General features: G+C 59.5%; 1 protein-coding gene across 1 annotated transcript; it reads left to right on the plus strand.

Annotated features, from left to right (window-relative positions):
* Positions 1 to 2819: 2819 nt before the first annotated feature.
* LOC144931240 (semaphorin-4E-like) lies at positions 2820 to 16801 on the plus strand. The gene is given in 16 exon segments (XM_078855044.1): positions 2820 to 2825; positions 3989 to 4178; positions 4602 to 4768; positions 5936 to 5998; positions 6522 to 6617; positions 7880 to 7979; positions 10534 to 10650; positions 11090 to 11229; positions 11666 to 11844; positions 12162 to 12306; positions 12432 to 12660; positions 13989 to 14110; positions 14494 to 14651; positions 14829 to 14887; positions 15161 to 15609; positions 15611 to 16801. Coding segments are annotated over 15 exon segments (2616 nt in total). The 5' UTR covers positions 2820 to 2825; positions 3989 to 4054; the 3' UTR covers positions 16079 to 16801.
* The last annotated feature ends 1147 nt before the right edge of the window (positions 16802 to 17948 follow it).

The raw sequence follows: 17948 nt of genomic DNA on the forward strand, positions 1-17948 counted from the left end.
ACGTGTCCCCAGGTGTGTGGTTAGGTGTGCCCGTGAGACGACAACACAAGGGCCCCCTAACAACAGCGAGCTTTCCTTTGTGTTTCACCAAGAAATGAATTGGGGTTGGAGCTTCCGCGGATTTCTCTGCCGTGCGTGACAGACAAAGAGGTGAGTGGGTGGGCGGGGCGGGGCGGGGGGCGGTGACGTAATCGGTGGGTGCGGGGGAGACTTGGGTCGAGTTCACAGGTGACTTGGTGTCTGAACCTGCGGCGCAATAATGGCAGGCGATGTTCAGGGGCTCGCTGCCAATGTGGAGGGCTGCTGCTGCTGCTCGCCACGACGCAGACGTCTCTGGCTCTGTGGCGCAGACACCCGCCGGCACCTCGCGTCCCTTCCGTAGTCTGTCCCGACTCGGGAAAAAAATCAAAAATCATGTTTCGCACATCCCATCAGCCACGCACGCGGTCTTGCCCGAGTGGCTATTGACGCAGCGCCGTTGGTTCGACGCAGAACAAACTTTGTGCCGGTTTCGACACCCAGCGTCTCAGCAGGCAGCGTCACGCTTCGCTTGAATCATTGCTGGTGAGCTGCCAGCTCCTTTCTGACAGATGTCCATGAACAAGGATCCCAGTTCGACACAAAGCTCTACACGCTACACAACACAGACTAATAATCAGCAGCAGCAGCATTGTTGTGGTGAACGTGACCAGACCGATCGATCCACATCCCCGTGGCGAATCTCTCCACATGCAAAATCAGTCGCCCCTTCTCCCCTCCCTCCCCTCCCCTCCCACGCCTCCAGGAGGTGACGCGCACGGCGTCTTCGGCCCCTCACCTGAGTCTCGGTGCGAACTCGCCCCGCCCTGCAGCGCCACGCGAACTCGGCACTCGCACGTCAACACGCAGCTCTCATACCCAGTGGACTTACAGGTGAGCAACACTCGCACGTACACACACACACACACTCGCACGTACACACATTCACTCGCACTCTCACTCGCACGTACACACTCGCACGTACACACACTCACTCGTACCTACACACTCACTCGCACACTCACTCGCACGTACACACACTCGCACGTACACACACTCTCACACTCACTCGCACGTACACACACTCACTCGCACACTCACTCGCACGTACACACACTCGCACGTACACACACTCACTCGCACACTCACTCGCACGTACACACATTCACTCGCACTCTCACTCGCACGTACACACTCGCACGTACACACACTCACTCGTACCTACACACTCACTCGCACACTCACTCGCACGTACACACACTCGCACGTACACACACTCACTCGCACACTCACTCGCACGTACACACACACTCGCACGTACACACACTCACTCGCACACTCACTCGCACGTACACACACACTCGCACGTACACACACTCACTCGCACACTCACTCGCACGTACACACACTCACTCGCACTCACTCGCTCTCGTCCACTCACTCGCTCTGAGCGGCAACTCTCATACCAGGTGAACTTCCAGGTAAACAACTCTTGCACCCACAAACTCGCACGCACGCTCTGTCACTCTCACGTAAACACTCTCACAATCACACATCTCACGTGACCACACTCGCTTCGCCTCGTAGACTCACGTAACAACACCCTCATTCGCTGACCTGTACACTCACGCGAAACACTCTCAGTCGTACACACTCTCTCACGTAAACACTCGCCACTCACGGTATTCACTCACACTCATGTACAGCCACACTCCTTCACACGCGAACACTCTCACACACTCACACTCTCTCACACTCTCTCACACTCTCACCGTCATACTCGCACCGTCACACGGAAATGTCACCGCAGGCGAACTCACAAACACGGATGTTCACCACAGCGATGCTGATGAGTGTTCTGTTTGAGGCTGAGTCAACCTACGGGGACGTCCAGGACCGGTTCAGATAATCGTCACTGGTGGTGTTGGCCGTGAGCGGGAATCGAACTCGGGTCGCGGGTTCGTAGCGCAGCACCACCGATCAAAACTACGGGGAAATCTATATCGAGACACACACAGACATACACAGACACACACAGACACGTACACACGCACACAGACAGACACGTACATACAGACACACACAGACACGTACACACGCACACAGACACACACACAGACACGTACACACAGACACACACAGACACGCACACACACGCAGACACAACAACAACCGCCATTCGCCACTAAGTGGCGGTGACGTCACCACGACGCTTGTGCCAGGCCATGTGCACCTTGAGGCCACGTGAAGTGTCGAACGCCCACTGGCAGGAGGTCACGGGGCAGACCCAGGTGCCACGGGTCGACTGACTGAGATGACCGCAGACACACACGCAGACACACACGCAGACACACACGCAGACACACACGCAGACACACACGCAGACACACACAGACACGTACACACAGACACGTACACACAGACACGCGCACACACACACGTACACACAGACACGTACACACAGACACGCACACAGACACGTACACAGAGACACGTACACACAGACACGTACACACGCACACAGACGCACACAGACACACACACAGACACACACTGCATCACCTTTATTCCAGGTGTGCGCACTCTCGCGCTCAGTCTTCACACTCTCACTCTCTCACGCACTCTCACTCTCACTCTCTCTCACTCTCTCACTCTCTCACACACACTCTCTCACACTCTCTTACACACTCTCTCACTCTCTCACACTCGCTCACACTCTCATACATACTCTCTCACACTCTCTCACTCTCTCACACAGGTGTGACCCGATACAGGTGAAGCCCAGAGAACAGACGCAGGAACCCAGGGTACGTGGAGTGATGATCGTGGTTGATGTTCATGACGATGATGATTGGTGAAGGATGATGTTGATGTTTATGATGATGTTTATGATGATGTTTATGATCATGTTTATGATCATGTTTATGATGATGGTAAACACAATGACGAGGTGGATGAGGCTATGGCGCTATTGACAACAATGGGGAGGTGTGGCAATGTCACGCGCATACACAGACACAGAGACAGACACAGACACACACACATACACACACACAGACACACACACAGACACGCACAGACACACACACAGACACACACACAGACAGACACACACACACAGACACACACATACATACACACACATAGACACACAGACACACAGACACACACACACAGACACGCACAGACACGCACAGACACACACACACAGACACACACACATACACAGACACACACACAGACACACACACAGACACCTTTACACCTTGCACTCAATCCCTCACCCTAACACTGGTGATGGTCACGACGTGAACTCGGAACGCCGGGTCCGCTCGCCCAGAGAGAGAGAGCGAGCGAGAGAGCGAGGGTTACATAAAGCCCCGTTAAAAAAAAAAACATTTTACGAAATGATGAACGAAACAAAGTGCCGAATACACCGAGCATCTTCTTGTTTCCACTGATCGTAAAAAAAAGAGAGAGAGAGCGGGGGAGAGGGAGGGAGAGATGGAGAGAGAGAGGGGGAGAGGGAGGGAGGGAGAGGGAGGGAGAGATGGAGAGAGAGAGGGGGAGAGGGAGGGAGGGAGAGGGAGGGAGAGGGAGGGAGAGGGAGGTAGAGAGAGAGGGGGGGAGAGGGAGAGAGGATCACTCGGAGGCGCCTCACCGCCGCCGCCGCCACCACCACGCGTGCGGGACCCACTCGCCCCCTGACCCCTAACCCCATAGCCCTACTCACACTCGTCACCCGATTGTTACGCATTACCTCTAACCCAATACCCCCAGCCCCGAACCCCATACCCTGACCCTACTCCTACCCATCATCCTAACATCTAACGCCTTAACCATGGCCCTGACCCTAATCTTGACCCTAACATCGCCTGACCTTGGGTGAGTCGAGTCGCGTGTAGTTGCGTGACCGCTGAGTTCCATCTCCTCGGGTCGCGTCCTCTCACCCCCTCGTCCTGTGCCGCAGACACTCCCCACTCCTCTCGCCACCGCGTCCCTCTCGGCGGGGGTTCGACTGGGACCCCGGCTCCACATGGGGTCTCACGGCAGGCCCCTCCTCCTCTCGCTCCTTCATCTCGCGGCCATGGTGGCCGTGGCGGCCCTGGGTCCGGAGTTCAACTTCACTGCTGGACCTCGCGTGTCTGTTCCTCAGAGAGGTGAGAAGCGTGACCCCCCCCAACCGTTACCCCCCCCACCCGTGACCCCCACTACCCGTGACCCCCCCCTCCACCCGTGACCCCCACTACCCGTGACCCCCCCTCCACCCGTGACCCCCACTACCCGTGACCCCCACTACCCGTGACCCCCACTACCCGTGACCCCCACTACCCGTGACCCCCCCCCCTCACTCCGGCCTCCTCGTGTTGTGCACAAATCTCAACAATCATCCCTCCGGTACCACGTTTTCGGGGAAGTCAATAGCGGTTTCCACTAGGAATGAACTCGTCCCGGTCACAGCAATGTGGAATTTCCATCACTAGCTCAGAGATGTAGGACATCACTTTGACTTGATTATTTTAACTTCTCCACCCTCTCCCCCCCCCCCCTATTCTCCTCTGCTGCCCCCCCCCCCTCACCAGAGCTGAAGGGGGTCCTCGTGTGGACTGACCCCTCCGTGGAGGGGAACGCCTCCGCTGCGGGGGGTTCCTCGCAGCTGCTCGAGTTGGAGGGGCTGCTGCTGCTGGGGGGGCGGGACGCGATACACGTGCTCGACGCGAGCAACGTGAGCCGCCCCGTGGCTCCGCCGGTGCGTGCTCCCCCACACAGCCACGTGCTCCCCCACACAGCCACGTGCTCCCCCACACAGCCACGTGCTCCCCCACACAGCCACGTGCTCCCCCACACAGCCACGTGCTCCCCCACACAGCCACGTGCTCCCCCACACAGCCACGTGCTCCCCCACACAGCCACGTGCTCCCCCACACAGCCACGTGCTCCCCCACACAGCCACGTGCTCCCCCACACAGCCACGTGCTCCCCCACACAGCCACGTGCTCCCCCACACAGCCACGTGCTCCCCCACACAGCCACGTGCTCCCCCACACAGCCACGTGCACCCCCACACAGCCACGTGCTCCCCCACACAGCCACGTGCACCCCCCCCACACCCCCCCCCCCCCCGTCTTTGTTTTGATTGAGTGGAGCGAGGTGATTTGTACCAAGAGGCGAGGCGGGTGGGGGGAGGGTGAGAGACGGCGGCGGCGATGGGAGAGGTGAGGGTCGAAGCAGAGAGAGCGGTGAGGTGACCTGTGTTGAGGTGAAAGTGAGGTGGTGGGTGAGTGGGTGAGGGGGTGAGTGAGTGAGGGGGTAAGTGAGTGAGGGGGTGAGTGAGTGAATAGGTTGGTGAGTGGGTGAGGGGGTGAGTGAGTGAGTTGTTGTGACCTGGAGGAGGCTCGTGAAGGACGCTACTGAGCAGTTGGAGGCAGTCGCCCTCCAACAACAACGGAGGGCGGAGAAGCGACACTCACAACAACAAGCAGAGCGCCGGGTGGCTAAAGCACAGAAAGTTGGCACAGTAGGTGGGCACAGGTGGTGCATCAACCAGTCGTCTCGGTCAGTCGACCCGTGGCACCTGGGTCTGCCCCGTGACCTCTTTGCCAGCGGGCGTTCGACACTTCACGTGGCCTCAAGGTGCACCTAGCCTGGCACAAGCGCCGTGATGACGTCACCGTCACTTAGTGGCGAATAGCGGTTGTTGTTGTGACCTGCGGTGTGGTGGTGGACGAGACGAAATTGTTCCATCTGGTCGACCCGAGTCTTCAGGACGGGTGGAGGAATCAGTGAGTAAAGTTCAGGGGAGACAGCCACCACAGCCGCAGCAGCGCTAGAAGAGGGACAGGGAGGGGACTGCCCGCCGGCGAGTGACTGGGTGGTGTCCGCTGAGTGGCTGGCTGGTGTCCGCGTGTCTCCACAGATCGTCTGGGCTCCGTCGCTGTCCGAAAAATCTGAATGCTCCAGCAAGGGACCCATGATGGAGGTCAGGCTCATGGTCTGGGTCATGGTCTGGGTCAGGGTCATGGTCATGGTCAAGGTCATGAGGGAGGGAAGGAGGGACCCACGCGATGGGATCTGGGGCCGTGATGCGGCCCAGCGGTCGCGCGTTTGCCGCTCATTGCAGAGGCTGCCGGGTCGATTTCGGCAGCTTACGCTGGCCACTAGTGCGCGGTGCGACGATGTCGCTGCTGCTGCTGCTGATTTTGATGCTGCTGCTGATTTTGATGCTGCTGCTGATTTTGATGCTGCTGCTGATTTTGATGCTGCTGCTGATTTTGATGCTGCTGCTGATTTTGATGCTGCTGCTGATTTTGATGCTGCTGCTGATTTTGATGCTGCTGCTGATTTTGATGCTGCTGCTGATGTTGATGCTGCTGCTGATTTTGATGCTGCTGCTGATTTTGATGCTGCTGCTGATTTTGATGCTGCTGCTGATTTTGATGCTGCTGCTGATTTTGATGCTGCTGCTGATTTTGATGCTGCTGCTGCTGCCACTGTGTCGCCAGGAGTGCGCAAACTACATCCGCGTGCTGCACCGGCTCAATGACTCCCACCTCTTCACGTGCGGCACACACGCCTTCAACCCGCAGTGCGCCTACATCGTGAGTCAACATCATCACCATCGTGACCATCACCAGCATTAACAACATCATCATCACCAGCATTAACAACATCATCATCACCAGCATTAACAACATCATCATCACCATCACCAGCATTACCCACATCATCACCATCATGACAATCACCATCATTACCAACATCATCATGACAATCACCATCATTACCAACATCATCATGACCATCACCATCATTACCAACATCATTACCAACAACATCACCATCATCATCATTAACAACAATACAATCTTCGCTAACATCGTCAACATAATCACTACTCTGATTGGCACGGTTGGCTACGTATGGTGCGAAAGAAGTTCATCAGTACTAGATTCAAAATCGTCACCATCACTGCAATTCGCAGTGCTCATGCATCGTAAGTCCCATCATCATCATCCACATCATCACCGTTGACAACACGAATCTATGTGTGTACCCTGTGTGTGTGTACCCCTGCCCCCGTGTACCCCTGTGTGTGTACCCCTGTGTGTACCCCTGTGTGTGTGTACCCTGTGTGTGTACCCTGTGTGTGTGTGTGTGTACCCTGTGTGTGTGTGTGTGTACCCTGTGTGTGTGTGTACCCTGTGTGTGTACCCTGTGTGTGTGTGTGTACCCTGTGTGTGTGTGTACCCTGTGTGTGTGTGTACCCTGTGTGTGTGTACCCTGTGTGTGTGTACCCTGTGTGTATGTGTACCCTGTGTGTGTGTGTACTCTGTGTGTGTGTACCCTGTGTGTGTGTACCCTGTGTGTGTGTGTACCCTGTGTGTGTGTGTACCCTGTGTGTGTACCCTGTGTGTGTGTGTACCCTGTGTGTATGTGTACCCTGTGTGTGTGTGTACTCTGTGTGTGTGTACCCTGTGTGTATGTGTACCCTGTGTGTGTGTGTATCCTGTGTGTGTGTGTGTACCCTGTGTGTGTACCCTGTGTATGTGTGTGTGTACCCTGTGTGTGTACCCTGTGTGTGTACCCTGTGTGTGTGTACCCCTGTGTGTGTGTACCCTGTGTGTGTGTGTACCATGTGTGTGTACCCTGTGTGTGTGTGTGTACCCTGTGTGTGTGTATCCTGTGTGTGTGTGTGTACCCTGTGTGTGTACCCTGTGTATGTGTGTGTGTACCCTGTGTGTGTACCCTGTGTGTGTACCCTGTGTGTGTGTACCCCTGTGTGTGTGTACCCTGTGTGTGTGTGTACCATGTGTGTGTACCCTGTGTGTACCCCGGTCCCTGTGTCCCCGTGGCCCCACAGCGCACCACCCCCAGGCCCCTGCAGCTCCTCCCGGCGATGGAGGCAGGACGCGGGCGCTGCCCCTACAGCCGGAGCCAGGGGGCAGCCTCCGTGGTGCTGGGTGAGTGGGGCAGGTGGGGAGTGAGTGACACTCGTGCTGCTGAGTGAGTGACACAGGAGGGGAGTGAGTGGTGGAGGTGGTGAGTGAGTGACACAGGTGGTGCTGAGTGACACAGGTGGAGAGTGAGTGGCACTGGTGGTGTTGAGTGGGGCAGGTAGGGAGTGAGTGACACAGGTGGTGCTGAGTGGGGCAGGTGGGGAGTGAGTGACACAGGTGGTGCTGAGTGACACAGGTGGAGAGTGAGTGACACAGGTGGTGCTGAGTGACAGGTGGAGAGTGAGTGGCACTGGTGGTGCTGAGTAGGGCAGGGGGGGAGTGAGTGACACAGGTGGTGCTGAGTGGGGCAGGTGGGGAGTGAGTGACACAGGTGGTGCTGAGTGACACAGGTGGAGAGTGAGTGGCACTGGTGGTGCTGAGTAGGGCAGGGGGGGAGTGAGTGGTGGTGGTGGTGCTGAGTGGTACAGGAGGGGAGTGAGTGACACAGGTGGTGCTGAGTGGGGCAGATAGGGAGTGAGGGGTGGTGGTGTTGAGTGGGGCAGGTGGGGAGTGAGTGACACTGGTGGTGAGTGAGTGGTGGTGGTGGTGCTGAGTGGCACAGGGGGTGAGTGAGTGGCACAGGTGGAGAGTGGTGGTGGTGGTGGTGGTTATCGGCACTCCACTACGAACCCGGCTACCTGCAATTCGATTCCCGCTCACTAGCAGTGGATACCGTTTGAACTCAGTCCTGGGCCTCTCCCCGAGGTGGACCCAGCGTTAAAACGAGTGCCAGGCGCTGCAGGGCGAGGTGGTGGCCACCCACCCCACGTGTGCCGTGCCGGCTCTCATCGGTGCTCTCTAACGGCACTTGCCCCAACAGTCTCGTGGAGGCTCTCCGGGGATCTTTGTCTTTGGTGCCGGTGGTAGAAGGGGCGCCAGGCCCCACCCGCCCGTGGGGCAGTTGCACCGCCTGCGCACCCCGCGCCAGCCGCAGCCTGGGGTGGCAGTGGCCGCGTTTGTGGCGCTCCTCGTGGTGATGATTGTGATGTTGCTTCCACTACTCATGCTGCTAATGGCGGTGTTGATGCCGATGGTGGTTGTTGATGGTGCTGTTGGTGACGATTGCACTGCTTGGTAATGTTGATGGTGATGATGTCGGTGGTGGTGTTATTCTGGTGAAGCTGGTGGTGCTGGTGGTGATGGTGCTGGTGGTGATGGTGCTGGTGGTGATGGTGCTGGTGCTGGTGGTGGTGGTGCTGGTGGTGATGGTGGTGGTGGTGCTGGTGGTGCTGGTGGTGGTGCTGGTGCCCACAGCGAGTCGTGGTTGCGGTGGGGGCGGGGCTGGCGAGTTGAACCCGGGTTTAGTGTCTCTGCGGTCAATCGTGGCGAGCGGGAACTTGCCCGCCGAGTTCCTGCGTGTGTCACTGCTCGCATACCACCCGTGCGTACCACAGTCACGTGTCTACCACCACACGTGTACACCACCACACGTGTGGTGGTGCACACGTGACTGTGGTGCACACGTGTGGTGGTACACCGCACGTGTGCACCACCACACGTGCGGGTGTTCGTGTTGACGCAGGGTGCTGGGCTGGTGGGAAGTGCCCGGGGCCCCCGGACCCCCCCTCCCCCTCTCCCCCCGGAGTTTTGGGTTTCACCGTGCGGGGGCGGGGGGCGGGGCTACCCCCAGGCCCCGTCTCCCCCCGCCGCTCTTCTCAGCACGCGCTCGGCGCTTCCGCGGATTTCTCCGGGCGAGTGAAGGAGGTGGGGGCTGTACGGGCTGTGGGGGCTGTACGGGGTGGGGGCTGTACGGGGTGGGGGCTGTACGGGGTGGGGGCTGTACGGGGTGGGGGCTGTACGGGGTGGGGGCTGTACGGGGTGGGGGCTGTACGGGGTTGTTTGTCCGACTGCAGCGCGCAGGTGTGAGAGTCTCACTGTACCTGGAGGGGGGAGGGGGGGACTCGATTCCGATGATGGTGAATGGCATGTTGATGGTGAGGATGGTGAATGGCATGTTGATGGTGAGGGTGGTGAATGGCATGTTGATGGTGTTGATGTTGGTGATGGTTGTGTTGATGTAAAAGTGGTTATTGTCAAAGCCAGCACTCGTGTCTGAGTCACCGTGCGCTCCCTCTCTGTGTGTTGACCTCCCGCCCTCATACCAGCAGACCTCACTCACTCACCTCACTCTTTCACTTCCACCCCCTCTCCCCCTCATTTTTCCCCTCTATTTTAGCTGCAAAGCCTGCTCCCCTCACCTCTCTCACATCACCTCACATCACCTCACATCACCTCGCTCACCTCACTCACCTCACTCACCCGTGTGTCTCCTGCCCTCTCCTATCGTTCTCCCATCACCTCAAACCGCTTCCACCCTCACCTGCATCCCTCTCCCCTCTAACCCTCCCTCACCTGCGCTCCCCTCCCTCCCTCCCTCACCTGCGCTCCCCTCCCCCAATCTCTCCTTCCCTCATCCAAATATCTCCCTCACCTGTGCTGATTTCCTCCCTCCTTGCCTCGCCTCCCTCACCTGTGTTCCCCCCTCACCCGTGTTCCTCTCCCCTCCCTCACCTGTCAGATGGTGAGATCTACACCGCCACGTCCAACAACTTCCTGAGCACCGAGTACGTGGTGGCGCGCTCCCTCGGGGGGCGGACTCCCCTCAAGACGGAACTTCTCAACGACTGGCTCAGCCGTGAGAGACGCTCGCAACAAAGACAAAGATCCCCCAGCTGTGGAGCCCTTGACAGGCCCGCAGGGCGCCCACCCACTCGCACTCCGCCGTCACGCAGAGCGAGTGGGTGGGCATGGCCAGCACCACGCCCGGCCGCCTTTGTCTCCCCAGTGCCGATGTTTTAACTTTTAAGGCCGAGCCGACCTGGCCGAGAATGAAACTCGCGGGTTCGTGGCGCGGTGCGCTAACCACCGCACCGCCGCTCCCTGCAACACACACACACAAACACACCCACCGTGACCCACCGTGACGCCTGACCCATCACCTCCTCGCCCATCGTCATCCTTGACCCCTACCTGTGACCGCCGAAACTAGCCCTTGATCCTCGTGACACCGATGGCATTAAGGTGACCCCTGACTCCCGCGTGCCCTGACCCCGTGACCTGGTGAACCCCGTCAGATCCGGACTTCGTGTTCCTGGGCGCGGTGCGGGAGAGTGAGGATAGCGAGGATGGCGATGACGACAAGGTGTACATCTTCTTCAGCGAGAGGGACAGGGACACGAGGGCCATGGTGGCCAGCGTGGCACGCGTGTGCAAGGTGTGTACCACGTGTGTGCGCGCACGTGTGCGTACGTGCAATGTGTGTGCGCCTATGGAGGAGGCTCGTGAAGGACGCTACTGGTCAGTTGAAGTCAGTCGCCCTCCAACAACAACGGAGAGCGGAGGAGTGACGCTCACAACAACGAGCAGAGCGCCGGGCTGATAATAGTAGGGGGCACAGCTGGAGCATCTACGACTCATCTTAGTCAACCCATGTCACCTGGGTCTGTCACGGGCCTTCGACACTTCACGTGGCCTCAAAATGCACCTGGCTTGGCACAGGCGCACGTAGTGGCGAATGGCAGCTGTTGTTGTGCGTGACCGTGCGTGTGTGTGTGACTGTGTGTGCATGTACGAGTTATTCTACCAAAACCTGCTGACCCTGTACGGTTGACCCTGACGCCCCCCTCTCCCGCACCCCCTCCTCTCGGCAGGGAGACCTCGGGGGGCTGAAGGCCCTGCAGAAGCGGTGGTCGTCCTTCCTCAAGGCCCGCGTGGAGTGCACGCTGCCCGGCTCGCTAGGGCCGCTGCAGAAAATCCGCTCCGTGTTTTACCACCAGGCCGGGCCGTCGTGGCGCGACGGCCTCTTCTACGGAGTCTTTGAGTCCCAGGGGTGAGGCTTTGGGAGCAGAGGCGGGGGGCGGGGGAGCGGGGCCGGGGGGGTACCTCTGCCCATTTGTAGTCGTGCAAAGGGCGCCACTATCCTCGGTCACGGGATGGATCGGCTGTCCGTCAGCAAGACCCGGACGCAGATTTAGCGCAGGAGGTTCCAGTGATCACGGCACCTCCACTCCTCCGCAATGTTCACCGGAACAGCGCCGAGGTTGTCCCGGAGGTTCTCTTACACTGACAGCGATGACACTCGGATGGATCTCGCTTGTGGTGACGTGTACCCTCTGTGTTCCCCGTGGTGCGGTGTGTGGTGCCCAGGCCGTGGGGCTCCATCTCCGCGCTGTGCCCGCTCCCCGTGTCGCGCCTGCGTGACGTATTCCAAGGCCCGTACCGCGAGTTCCACTCCGACAGCATGTGCTGGAGTGCCCGCAGCACCAACATCCCCTCCCCACGGCCCGGATCGGTGAGACACGAGGGAGAGGGTGGAAGGAGCAGTGGGGGGGGGGGGGTGCACGGGGGGAGAAGGGGAACGCACGGCGAGGGCACGGGGGACACACGGTGAGGTATGTGCTGCGCGTGCGTGCGTAGTGCATCACGAACGCCATGCGCGCGCGGGGGATCAAGAACTCCACGGACCTGCCCGAGCAGACCTTGACCTTTGCCCTGGAGCACCCCCTCATGGCGCAGGCGGTGACCCCGGGGGGGGCCGCGGGCCCCGTCCTCGTGGCCCCCCCCGGGCTGCGCTACACGCAGGTGGCGCTGCTGCGGGTGCTGGACGCCAACGGCGCCCCCCGCGACCTCGTCTACCTGGGCACAGGTGAGCCCCCCCCCACCACAGCCCCGCAATCTACAACCACAGCGCCCCCCCCCCCCCCAACCTCAATTCACGCAGCCAAGGAAGGGGCGGTGGTGCTGGTTGGGGTTGGTGGATCACCACACTGGGGTTGTGAAACTCCCTCCACGTGGGCGTCCAGGAGGTGCAGTACCCTGGCTCTCCAGAAGACGGTGGTACAGCAGGCGGACTAATCGGCATCTGTGTCCATCTGTACGGGGATAGAGCGTTGCCCCCTCACTCAAGGCGTGGGTTATCTCCGGGTACTCCGGTTCCCTCCTACACAAATAAATATTAATTCGCTGAAAACATCTTAAAATAAAATGCAATGCAGGAGCAGAGTGGCTCTGCTCGATTAATAAGTACATTAAAATAAGATGGAAAGATCGTGATGATGACAAAAATGACGATGTAGTGATGCAGGGGATGATAATGGTAACAATGAGAATGATTTTTGGGATCATGTCAGCTGACAGGACGGTGATTACATTGGTGATGATAGACAAAGTGATGACGATGGTGATGTGTGGATCTGTTTTCGATAATGATGATGTCAGATCACAGGATTATGGTTGTTTGATGGCTTGATGATGATGTGACATCAGACACAAGGATGATAATGTGATGCTGATGCTAATGACAATGCTAATGATGATGCTGCCGGTGATGATGGCGATGATGGCAATGATGATGGTGGTGGTGATGATGATGGCGATGATGGCGATGATGGTGATGATGGTGATGATGGTGATGATGATGGTGATGATGGCGATGATGGTGATGATGATGGTGGTGATGATGATGATGGCGGTGATGATGATGGCGATGATGATGGTGGTGTTGATGATGATGGTGATGATGATGGCGATGATGATGGCAGTGATGATGATGGCGGTGGTAGTGATGGCGATGATGATGGTGTTGATGATGGTGGTGAATGATGCTGATGATGATGATAGTGATGATGATGGCGATGATGATGGCGGTGATGATGATAGCGGTGGTGATGGCGATAGCGGTGGTGATGGCGATGATGATGGTGATGATGGTGATGATGATGGTGGTGATGATAGTGATGATGATGGTGATGACGATGGTGATGATGGCTATGATGATGATGATGATGATGATGGCGGTGGTGATGGCGATGATGATGGTGGTGTTGATGATGATGATGTTGATGGCGGTGATGATGATGGTGGTGATGATGGCGATTATGATGGTGTTGATGATGGCGATGATGATGGCGGTGATGATGATGGTGGTGATGATGGCGATGATGATGATGGTGGTGTTGATGATGACGATGCCAGACTCAGGGCTGCTGCACAAGGCTCTGCTGGGTCCCCCGGGGCAGCCGGCCCACGTCATCGAAGAGCTGCACCTCTTCAGTGACCCACAGCCAATCAGCAGCCTGCAGATCTCGCACGACAAGGTGGGCGCCAGGGGGTGCGGGCAGAGAGAGGGGCTCAGGGTCACTTGGCCAGTGTGAGTGTGAGGGTGAGTGATAGTGTTAGGGTGAGTGTTAGGGTGAGTGATAGTGTTAGGGTGAGTGTTAGTGTGAGTGTTAGGGTGAGTGTTAGGGTGAGAGTGAGTGTTAGTGTTAGGGTGAGTGTTAGGGTGAGAGTGAGTGTTAGGGTGAGTGTTAGGGTGAGAGTGAGTGTTAGTGTTAGGGTGAGTGTTAGGGTGAGAGTGAGTGTTAGGGTGAGTGTTAGGGTGAGTGTTAGTGTTAGGGTGAGTGCCAGTGTGGTGGGGAGCGTCGTGATCGCCGTTGCCGCGGCCCCGACCAACGCCGCACCCTCCTGCCCCCCTCCCCAGACGCGGCTCTTCGTGGGCAGCGGGCGCGCGGTGGCGCAGGTGGCGCTGGGGGGCGCCTCGTGTGGGCGCTACCCCTCGTGCGCCGACTGCGTTCTCGCGCGTGACCCCACGTGCGCATGGGACGCTAAATTGGGCTGTGTGGGGGTGCTGGACAACAGGTGAGGACTTGCGACCCCCACCCCCCCCCCCGGACCCCCCCGCGCAGCGCTACGCACCCCACAGTGCCGCCTGCACCCACACGCGCCGTCTCAAGGAGCGGACGTCGTGGCAATCAGTTTTTTGCGTGATTCCTTCGCGAGTGAATCCTTCACGTGTCGTTCCTTTGTGTGTGACAGAGGATACCGCATCCAGGATGTGGAGAACGGGAACGTGGGGGAGTGCGCCGAGAAACAGGGTGAGCACCACCGCCACCCCTCACCACCCCTTACCACAGCTCACCACAGCTCACCACACCTCACCAAACATCTCACCAACAACAACAACAACAACCGCCATTCACCACACACCTCATCACGCACCTCGGCGCCACACTGCACCACGCTACTCCACCAGGCCACCGCACCACTGGGTGATGCACGGCGCTTCGTCTCGCGGCACCGACAACATCGCAAAGCTGAACGCGAACGAGCCTCTCATGTGCCTAATCAGCCCTCTCCCCCGTACGCAGCCACCCCCACCGTGACCCCGGTGCTGGCCGCTCTCGGGGGCAGCGCGTTCCTGCCCTGCCCGATGCCCTCGGCTCACGCCCACGCCCGCTGGCTCCACGAGGGGCGCCAGCTGCGGCGGCCGCCGCCCTCCGAGGCCCCGGCCTGGCGGGCCCTGCCGGACGGCCTCCTGCTGCTGGCGCTGGGCCGCGAGCGCTCCGGCGCATACGAGTGCTCCGCCCTGGAGCGCCGCTCGCACCGCGCCGTCGCCGCCTTCTCTCTGACCGTCTCCGACGACGCCCTGAATCTCTGCCGCCCCGAGGGTTCCCGCTCGGCGCTAGCCGGCGGCGGCGCGTGGAAAGGCTGGGTCGTCCTGATCGCGGCGGCGGCGGCGACGGCGGCGACGGCGGCGGCGGCGGCGGTGGCGGTGCGAAGGTGGAAGAGGAGCAGGAGGGTGACGATCGGCGAGAGCGGCGGCGGGGGGGGGGGGCCGCTCGTACCGGCCGCACCGACGGCGGCGCGAGCAGCGGCAGTCGCGCGTGCCGCTGGTGGGCAGCGAGGACGTGGCGCTGCTGGCCTCGTACCGCGCCTCGCTGCGCCACTCCGCCGCCCCGCAGTTCGCCGGCGCCGAGCCGCCGCCGGACGGGAGCCGCGCCAACGGGGAGCTCCGCGCCAACGGGGAGCTCCGCGCCAACGGGGAGCTCCGCGCCAAGCGTCGTCCGCCGGTGGCGCTTCCGCTGCCTCCCCCGCCGCTGCCCCCGCCACCGCCACCGGCCATCCCGTACCGCGAGCGGCTGGTGAAGGTGTCGCCGCGGCACGGCGGGAGCGGGAGGCTGAGCATCGTGGCGGGGAGGGCTCACGAGAGCGCCCCCCCCCCGTTGACGCACTACGGCAGCGGGGAGGAGGTCACGGGCGACGGGGGGCAAGAGTCCACCGTGTGAGCCGGGCCGGACTCGACTCAGCAGATCTGGCACGTGGCCGAGGGGTGAGCAGGGCTGGACCGGATATTTTCTGGGTCACTGCTGGACTGGAGTTGGTCGCACGCGACGAGCCACGGCCAACGTGAGAGGGGCTGTGGATGTGGTGTGCCGGATGCAACAATACTTGCAGGTCGCCAACCCAGACAGACCCGGTGGATAGCTAAGCCTTGGGAATGAGAGATACGTTATTGTGGTTGTTATTGTGGTTGGTGTTGTTGAGTGCGAGGTGGGGTGTGCATTCCTGTGGCTCTGCCCATACACACCCAGAGTTCTGTTCAACCTGGTGGGGATCACCACTGGGTCTACTTGGCCTGAAATGAGTCCGATTGGTGCTAGTAGTGGTCATGAAACCGTCAAAGCCGGAGAGACAAAGGCGGCCAGACATGCGTGGCCATTCTGACCTTTCCACCTCGCCCACCACCACGTCCGCTCTGCGTTTGCCTTAATCGGCGGCTCGCTAACCCGCACTCCATTTGCATGCGGCTCAATCTCCCGGAATGCACCTGGTTAGTGCTTGGACGTGAAACTGCCTGGGAGTCACAGATGCTATAGGCTCGGGCTCCGAGGTGGCCAGGTGATGGCAGTACGGAAATGTATTCTTGGATCCATCTGTGCGGAGTTTCGAGTGGTGGAGGCCTGCCGGGCGGGTAGCCCGCGGGCGAGTGGCGACTCGCCCCGCGCTCCTCCTCCTCCTCCACCACGGGGGGATGAGCAGGGGGGCGGGAGGAGGGAGATAAAGAGGAGTGGAGGAGGTGGGGGCGGGTCTGGGTTGAGGGGGAGGGGGGTTGTGGGGTGGGGGCCACGCTTTCATCTCTCAGAGAACAAAGCGCGATCTGTTGCTGCGAGCGGCGACTCGGTGACAGAGAGAAGGGAGGGGAGGGAGGGAGGTGTGGGAGGTAGGTGAGGGAGGTGTGGGAGGGAGGTGAGGGAGGGAGGGAGGTGAGGGAGGGAGGGAGGTGAGGGAGGTGAGGGAGGGAGGTGAGGGAGGGAGGGAGGTGAGGGAGGGAGGGAGGTGAGGGAGGTGAGGGAGGGAGGTGAGGGAGGGAGGGAGGGAGGGAGGTGTGGGAGGTAGGTGAGGGAGGTGTGGGAGGGAGGTGAGGGAGGGAGGTGAGGGAGGGAGGGAGGTGAGGGAGGGAGGGAGGTGAGGGAGGTGAGGGAGGGAGGTGAGGGAGGGAGGGAGGGAGGTGAGGGAGGTGAGGGAGGTGTGGGAGGGAGGTGAGGGAGGGAGGTGAGGGAGGGAGGTGAGGGAGGGAGGGAGGTGAGGGAGGGAGGGAGGTGAGCGATGTGGAGTGCGAGGGGCAGGGATGACGATGTGGGGTGGTGAGTGATGAGGTGTGTGATGGTGACGAGGTGAGTGATGATGATGAGGTGAGTGATGAGGTGTGTGATGGTGACGAGGTGAGTGATGAGGTGAGTGATGAGGTTGTGTGATGATGAGGAGGTGAGTGACGAGGTGAGTGATGGTGATGAGGTTGTGTGATGGTGAAAAAGTGAGTGACGAGGTGAGTGATGATGTTGTGTGATAGTGAGGAGGTGAGTGACGAGGTGTGTGTCAGTATTTATTTGTTTGGTGCCATTGAACACGCGGGCGGGGGGGGCGTGCATCGTTGTCGGTTGTTGTTGTTGTTGCTGTTATTAATTGTTGTTGTTGTTGTTACTAATTATAGTTTTTACAAACCAATTATTCTCGTGTACACCTTCGTGTCTGCGGTCACATTTCACTCTCTCCTGTCACCTTTCAACTGCCACTTGCTCACCTCCGCTTCGCACGATTGACTACGTACGGCGCGAAAGAAGTTCAACAAACAAACATTACCTTACAACAAGAGAT

The sequence above is a fragment of the Lampetra fluviatilis genome, chromosome 4 (genome assembly GCF_964198595.1).
Source record: "Lampetra fluviatilis chromosome 4, kcLamFluv1.1, whole genome shotgun sequence".
Lineage (NCBI taxonomy): Eukaryota > Metazoa > Chordata > Hyperoartia > Petromyzontiformes > Petromyzontidae > Lampetra > Lampetra fluviatilis.